General features: G+C 40.0%; 1 protein-coding gene across 1 annotated transcript; it reads right to left on the bottom strand.

Moving 5' to 3' along the window:
• Positions 1–889: 889 nt before the first annotated feature.
• LOC133055869 (actin-related protein 6-like) lies at positions 890–2,420 on the bottom strand. The gene is made up of 2 exons (XM_061140954.1): positions 2,117–2,420; positions 890–2,040 (listed from the first exon to the last, which is right to left on the bottom strand). Exons 1-2 carry the CDS (start codon positions 2,369–2,371, stop codon positions 1,168–1,170), a joined length of 1,128 nt encoding a protein of 375 aa, XP_060996937.1. The 5' UTR covers positions 2,372–2,420; the 3' UTR covers positions 890–1,167.
• Between the last annotated feature and the right edge of the window lie 5,959 nt (positions 2,421–8,379).

Raw genomic sequence — 8,379 nt, 5'->3', positions numbered from 1 at the left:
GAGGGAAATCAACTCTGAGCGTTCACTGGAAGAACTGATGCTGAAGCTGAAACTCCAGTACTGTGGCCACCTGATGTGAAGACCTGACTCACTGAACAGACCCTGATGCTGGGAAAGATTGAGGGCGGGAGAAGAAGGGGTTGACAGAGGATGAGATGGTTGGATGGCATCATCGACTCAATGGACATGATTCTGAGTAAACTCCGGGAGTTGGTGATGGACAGGGAAGCCTGGTGTGCAGCGATGCATGGGGTCGCAAAGAATCGGACACGACTGAGCGACTGAATGACCGCACTATGGGAATAAAGCTCCCTCTTTTAGAGTGAAATGTCTCCTTAGTTTATTTGGAGTTCTTCTGCACAGAAGATTGATCAAATGCTTTTGTTTGTAAACCTTTTGCTGCTGCCACCCACCGAATCATGATGATTGACCTATTTGGTGGCGGCCATCGCCCTGTGTGCCAGGATGGAACCATAATTGGGTCTAGGGAGACCTCTTGTGGTCAAAGCGGGGCATAACAGTCAGCTACAGGTTCTCACTGTGCCGCCAACATTCCCCGGGTTGTCCAGTGCTTCTCAATCCAGAGTGATTCTGCCCCCAGCCCCAGGGGACGTTTGGCAACATCTGGAGACGTCTTCAGTTGTCACACTTTTTTTTTTTTTTTTTTTCAGTTTTTCCAACTTTAGTATATATAAATAAAAATGACAATTTAAAAATAAAATACTTAGTTCTAAAAGAGAGAAATTGTATCTCCACTGGGGAAGGGAAATGATGAACACACACTAGTCAATTCTGAGTCAGTCACACAAAACTACCTTCTAAGGAAACCTGACCAATGAGACAGTTAAGTTTGTGTTTTTGGCTATAAAGAATTAAACTTAAATTACACTCACTCTTTCATCTTTTAATGAAAGATAACTTACTCTCAGAAACAGCGTAAGCATTGTTAGAATAAGTCTAGCTCCTAAATGAAAATATGGGGTGAGTTACAGTTTACTTACTACCTAGCTAAGAAACCTTTGAAAATTAGCCATGGAGCAGAGTATTTACATAAGTTCAAGATGTTATCTTAGGATGAAAGCTAACACAGGTCCTTAACTTCCTTTAAAAAGAACGCTGAAAAATTAAACCTTTGTCATAGTAAGTCATAAGTTTCAGAAATGTTTCTTAAATATCAAATTTCTCTTCACAGATGCTATGTCCATTTTCTTCATAATCTTCTCTGGTTACCACCATATCTTCAAAATCATCATTCTCTGATATCAACTTTCCGCCTTCCCAGGCGTAAGTAATAGGGTTTTCAGGCAGCACAACAGAAACATCGTAATCTGTTGGAGTGAGACATCGAACTTCCGAGTAAACTCGATCCCTAAATCCTGGGAAAAGGGAATTTCCTCCTGTCAAAACGATGTTCTTAAAAAAATGTGGCTGCATTTCTTCAGGTAAGTTCTGAATTGAATAGACAATAGCTTCTGGAATCCCCATTTCTTGAATGCCTATATCAGAAGGATTGAAGAGTATTTCTGGAACAGCAAATCTCTCATTGGCCAAACGAAGAATTTGTTCCCCAGATTTGTATTTTCCACTTAACACCATCTCTTCTCTTGGCTTACAAAAGCCCTTTTTAATTGTACTAAAGTCAGGCAAAACATAGTCTACCATTACTGTGTTTTCTTCTCCTTTCAACTTGGCGATATCCATGTCTCTGTAAAAATCCTGAGACACATAGCATACATCTTCTTTCACTTGATTAATCACATGTGTTTCATCCATAACGTGTAATTGCCTATAAGATATGATTTCTTTTAGATGATTGGTTAGGAGTTTTCCTCCCACATTTATCCGAATAATTGCTTCTTTCTTCTTCTTACTCCGACAGTAAGGAACTATGTGTGTGAAAGAATACCCACTATCTACAATGATACAGCATAACTCAGAAGGATTATCCCGGAAATACCTATGTGCGCTGAGAGCCCCAGCATTTACTCTTAATACTGCTTGAAACTGGTATTCTTCAAATAAGATTTCATTCATTGATTCCTGAATTGAAGTGAAGTTAAAATATGGTTCTGTGATAATAATATTAGTGTCTAAAAAGTCAACTCCAACTTATTACCTGATACATTTCTTTTCCAAAAAGGTAATCCCAAACTTGTCTTTGAACATCCCAATTCACCAAGTAGCCCTTTTGAAAAGGAAGAATATAAAAGAGTCCAGAAGGGTCCTTTATTTCATCTATCTGGTTAGCAGTAAAAGTTTTAAGACATGCTGTTTTTGATCTGAACTGACAGTTCGGAATAACTGAGACAGTTTCATGGCTGTAACCGATTTTGGCGTTGTAAGCTCCGTTATCCAGCAATAACATTGTCATTTCAGCGGAAACCAAGTCTCTGCAGCCTTCTTCTCCGACCCCTCTGCTCACGTTTTTCCCAGCACTCTATCCAGTTGTCACACTTTTGAGCAGTGATGCTACTGACGTCTGGTAAGGGATCCTGCTCAACATCTTACAATGCAGAGGACACTTATCTGCGCTGACATATCAGTGATGCTGAGGTTGAGAAGCCCCGTGACCAACAGCTGCATGCAAGAGTATAAAGGGGACAACTGTCCTCAAAGGAATGTTGTTATAATGGGGATGTGTGTGGGGGGGGGGAAGACCCTGTTTTGTGGAGGGGCAATAAAGAAGGACAAATTCTTCAATAAAACACGCAGTTCATGTGTTCCCTGGTGATCTAGTGACTGACTCCTCGCTCCCAATGCAGGGGTTCCGAGTTTGATCCCTGGTCAGGGAGCTAAATCCCACATGCTGCAACTGACAGTCTACATGCTGCAACTAAAAAGATTCTGCGTATCACAGCTAAGAGCTGACACAATTAAATAAATAAATATCTTTTAAAATAAAACAAAATTAAAAAAAAATGCAGCTCAACACTGTTGATCACAGCAGAGATGGAAGAAATGGTGAGGTGAGTTCTGGATACATGCAGTTTCTTTCTTTTTTTGGAAATGTGTGGCTCCTATTTGGGCCAGTTTTCTGCACACGGACTTGAGTGTCAAAAGCTCATGCTGTGGAGTTCAACAGAAGCAAATGGAAACTGGGGAGCTGTTCTGAACAGAGAGGAACAAGTAAAGAAATTGGACTGAAGCTAGCATACTGAGAAGGGGATTATGTGAGACTGTTCATTTCAGATCATTGTTTTAAAACTAAGGGGAAAAAATTCAGCCAGTCCAATTAAGCAACCTCAATCCACAACTACTTTCAATTATATTTCCTATACATACATGTTTTTATGTTGCTGCAATTAATGAATATGACCATTCATATTCTGCTGTTTTCACCAAATAGTGTATCTGAAATATTTTTTTCATACTTCCAGAGTTTCCACGGGAGTCTATATGATATTCCCTAACATAGGTGCACCATAGTACAGGTATTCTTCTATTGTTGGACAATAATAGTGTTTCAAATTTTTCTCTTTTCTAACACTACAACACAGTGTTTTTCTACAACTGAAGTGTTTTCTTAGGATTCCTTTCTTTTGTTATTGTTGTTTGTTGTTTAGTTTCCAAGCCATGTCTGACTCTGCTACCCCATGGACTGCAGCACGCCAGGCTTCTCTGTCCTTCACTGTCTCCGAGAGCTTTTTCAAACACATGTCTATTGAGTCAACAATGCCATCCAACCATCTCATCCTCTGTTGCCCTATTCTTCTGTCCTCTGTCTTTCCCAGCATCAAGGTATTTTCCAAGGAGTCGGCTCTTCGCATCAGGTGGCCAAAGTATTGGAGTTTCAACTTCAGCATTAGTCCTTGCAATGAATATTCAGGACTGATTTCCTTTAGGATTGACTGGTTTGATCTCTTTGTAGTCCAAGAGACTCTCAAGAGTCTTCTCCAATACCACAGTTCAAAAGTATCAATTCTTTAGAGCTCAGCTTTCTTTATGGTCCAACTCTCACATCCACACATAACTACTTTTCTAGGAGTAATAGGATACCTTTCTAGGAGTCAGAATTCAGAGGCGAAGAGTATGAATAGTATGACAAAGTAGCAGAGTGGATAGGAACACAGAATTTGGAATTAGAACACCTGGGTAAAAGTTCAGCCCTGCCTATTACCACCTATGTGACTTGAATGCTTTGCTTAAAGCTCCCAGATCCTCTGGGGATTGAGGTTATGATCCCATATGCTATGTATATGGCACAGAACTGGCAAGTAGACAAATTACTGTTGTAATTATTTTCCTTTTTCTTGTTTTCCTTAACTTAAAGCTCTTGATACTTATTGTCATGTTGCCTTACCACAAGATTATACCAAGTTACAATGTTGCAGAAATGCAAACAACTGATCAAGAGAGGAAGGTGAGGGGAGGGGCAGAAGGAGAGGGGGACAACAGAGGATGAGACGGTTGGATGGCATCTTCGACTCAGTGATGAGTTTGAGCAGACTCCAGGAGATGGTGGGGGACAGGGAAGCCTGGTGCGCTGCAGTCCATGGGGTGGCAAAGAGTCGGGCACGATTTGGCGACTAAACAACAAACAGCAATAACAAAAGAAAGGCATCCTAGGGAAGCACTTCCATTGTAGGAAAACACCATGTTGTAAGAGAGGGGAAGGGGAGAGAGAGGAAAGGAGAAGGAGAGGGGAGGGAGGGGAGAGAGCCATCAGATTGTATCACTCCTCCGGGAGGATGCAGTGAGGTGAAGTAACGTAACTGCCATGCACGGCCTTGGGTGAGGCCTTGCTGCCCTGCTAGAGCCCACGGCACTTGCAGCTGTGGCATCATACCCTTCCTCCTATAAATGCCTTTTCTTGCGGCTCCTCTAGGCCTGTGAAGCTTCTCTCTTGCTGGGCACTTGGGGTCACCTAAAACTGGTAACTGCAGCTTTGTGGGGTCTTAGTTCCCCACCCAGGGATTGAACCTGGCTCTGGGCAGTGGCAGAGTGGAGTCAACCCCTGGACCGCCCCCAGGGAAGTCACAGGGACTGGTAATCTTGAAGTATAACTGAGCATTTCAAGTGAGAATGAATATCCTCTGTATCTCCTTGGAATCTTCTCAGTGTTTTTCTTAGTCTCTATAGTCTACAATATAAAGAAAATAAAATACTGGAGTCAAATTGACAGCCTCTACTCTTGGTTCTGTATTTAGGAACATGGGCTTGGGCCTGAATTAAGCCCTTGCCACCTTCTGCTCTAGAAATAGGCTGTATTTCAAGGGGAAAACAAGTCCCAGCTGTGTGAACAAATGAAATAGTATAAACTGGATGCCTGTAATTCCTTTTTTTTTCCTTCTGGTCTCCAAGACCATCAAATTTAAATATACTATGTCTCTTCTTTCTTACATTTCTAATATTTATACTTTGCAATGATAACTGTAGAAAATTATAGAAAATAATCTATAATCTAAAATTATAGAACATAAGCTAACCACTATTGACCCTGTATTTACCATCAGCTTTTTTCTATAAATATATAATTATGTAAAATTATGATTTAAAAATAAAGTTTGAATCTTATAGTATATGCAGTGTTATTTGCTACCTCTTCTCACTTTTATATTATGAAATGTTTATCCAGACTTCCAAAAATATGATTTTTATTGGCACCATAATATTCTGATTCTAAATATATTTCACATAATGATTCTATTATTGTTATATATTCTGGTCACTTCTAAACTTGCATAATTATAAATAATTTAGTGATAAATATCTTTGGACATATCTTTATTCATATCAATCATTCCCCAAAGATAGTGTTTTAGATTCCTAGGGCTGCCATAAACTATTTCAAACTAGGTGGCTTCACACAACAGAAACGTATCATTTCATGGTTCTGGAAAGCAGCAGTTCAAGGTGTTGGCAGGGCCACACCACCTCTAAAAACTGCAGGGGGCAATTCTTCCTTGCTTCTTTCATTCTTCTGTCGTTTGATGGCAATCCTTGGCATTGGTTTGCCTCCAGATGACATCATTCCAATCTTTGCCTTCATAGCCATTCAGCATGCTTCTCTCTCTTTGCCTCTGCCTTCACAGGGCGTGTGCCTTCCTGGGTGCACGTGTGCCTGCTCAGTCGTGTCCGATTCTTTGCGATCCCCATGGACTGTAGCCCACCAGTCTCCTCAGTTCACGGGACTTTCCAGGCAAGAATACTGGGGTAGGTTGCCATTTCCTACTCCAAGGGATCTTCCTGACCCAGGGATCAAACTTGTCTCTCTTGTGTCTCTGGCATTGGAAGGCAGATTCTTTACCACTGTTCCACCTGGGAAGCCTCTTATGACATACTCCTTTCTTAAAAGGACATTAATCATATTGAGGCCATAGTCCTCCTTATTCCAGTATGAATTTGTCTTTACTGATTATATCAGTGATGACCTAGTTTTAGAATATGGTTGCATTCTGAGGCACTGTGGGTTAGGACTTCAACATGCTGCTTGGATGGAAACAATTCAACCTGCAACAAATAGATCACAAGATCAACATGTGTAACATTTTACAACTCTCAGTACAATCTGCCAAAATACTTTCCAGAAGGCCATGTCACATTTATTCTTTACATGAGTGTCTATTTTATGATGCATTTGTCAACATTAAACATTCTATTTTTTAATCCAAGCCAATTTATTAGTTTATTAGCTCATTGATTTAAATGAGCTATGTTTTATCAGCGTGAGTGAACATTTTTTTCCATCTGCTTGTAGCCATTAGGCAATTTGTATTTTTTCTTCTGTAAATGTTTATATAGTTTGCCTGTTTTCTATGTTTCTCTGATTTATAAAAGCATGTTCAAAATGCTCAACATCATTAGTTATTAGAGAAATGGAAAAATAAAAACTAAAAGGAGTTATCACCACACACTTGTCATAATGGCTATTATCCAAAAGTCTACAAATAAAAAGTGCTGGAGAGGGTGTGAAAAAAATGGAACCCTCCTCCACTATTGACAGGATTGTAAATTGGTGCAGTCACTATGGAAAACAGTACAGAGGTTCCTTATAAAACTAAAAATAGAGTTGCCATTTAATCCAGCAATCCCACTCCTGGGCGGATACCCAAAAAAGATGAAAATTCTAATTTGAAAAGATACACGCACCCCAATGTTCATAGCAGCACTATTTACAATAGTCAAGACATAGAAAACATTTAAATATCCATCAAATATGAATGGATGAATAAGAAGCAGTACATGTATACAATGGAATATTACTTGGCCATAAAAAAGAATAAAATAATGCCATTTGCAGTAGCATGGATGGACCTAGTGATTATCGTAGTAAGTGAAATCAGACAAATATCATATTATATCACTTACACATGGAATCTAAAAAAATGATACAAAGAAACTTATTTACAAAACAGAAATAAGACTCACAGACACAGGAAGCAAATTTATGGTTACCAAAGGGTATAGCAGAGGTTGGGGAAAGGGATAAATTAGAAATTTGGGATTAACAGATACACACTACTATGTATAAAATAGGTAAACAACAGGACCTACTGTATAGCACAGTGAACTGTAGTCAATATCTTGCAAGAACTTGTAATGGAAAAGAGTCCAAACAGTAACATAGATCAACACATGCATGTATAATGGAATCACTGCTGTACACTGAAACTAAAGCAACATTGTCAGTCAACTATACTCCATTTTTTAAAATTTAATTTATTTATTGGATGTGATCGAACTTCGTTGCTTATTTTCTCTAGTTGCAGAGACTGGGGGATACCCTCCAGTTGTGGTACGAGGGCTTCTCACTGCAGCGGCCTCTCTTGTGGAGGACGGGCGCTAGGGCATGTGGACTCAGCAGTCGCGGCTCCCAGGCTTCAGAGCCCCGCTCAGGAGCTGTGGTGCATGGGCTTAGTCGCTCCGAGGCATGTGTGATCATCCTGGACCAGGGATCGAACTCATGTCCCCTGCATTGGCAGGCGGATTCTTTACCATTAAGCCACCAGGGAAGCCCCACTATACTTCAGTTTTTTTTCAAAGTGTATTCACCCATCATCTAGTCCATTTAATTTATCTATATCCAAGTTTTTTCTTTTTCTTAACTTTCAATTTTTGATACATTTAAGTTTATTATCTCTGGAGCAGGAACTGGCAACCCACTCCAGCATTCTTGCCTGGAGAATTTCATGGACAGAGGAGCCTGGCGGGCTACAGTCCATGGGGTTGCAGAGTCAGAGTCGGACTGAGCGACAAACAAGTTTATTATTTCTTTTTCCTTTTATACTTAGAAACCCATTCATTTTAGGATTAATTAAATATATACATTTTCTTCTAAATACTTCATACTTCCTTCCTTTTTTTTTTTTTAAACTGTGTTGCACAGCTTACTCAGGATCTGAGTTCCCCAACCAGGGAATGAACCCAGGCCCTCAGCAG

The sequence above is a fragment of the Dama dama genome, chromosome 5 (assembly GCF_033118175.1).
Source record: "Dama dama isolate Ldn47 chromosome 5, ASM3311817v1, whole genome shotgun sequence".
Classification (NCBI taxonomy): domain Eukaryota; kingdom Metazoa; phylum Chordata; class Mammalia; order Artiodactyla; family Cervidae; genus Dama; species Dama dama.
The sequence above is the reverse complement of the archived record's forward strand: the minus strand, read 5'-3'. Positions and strand labels throughout refer to the sequence as shown.

Excerpts from the sequence above, each read along its gene's own strand:
- LOC133055869 (XM_061140954.1), bottom strand. The coding sequence starts at position 2,371 with ATGACAATGTTATTGCTGGATAACGGAGCTTACAACGCCAAAATCGGT. Across the intron at positions 2,041-2,116 it reads TTGGAAAAGAAATGTATCAG|GAATCAATGAATGAAATCTT; the intron begins GTAATAAGTTGG and ends ACTTCAATTCAG.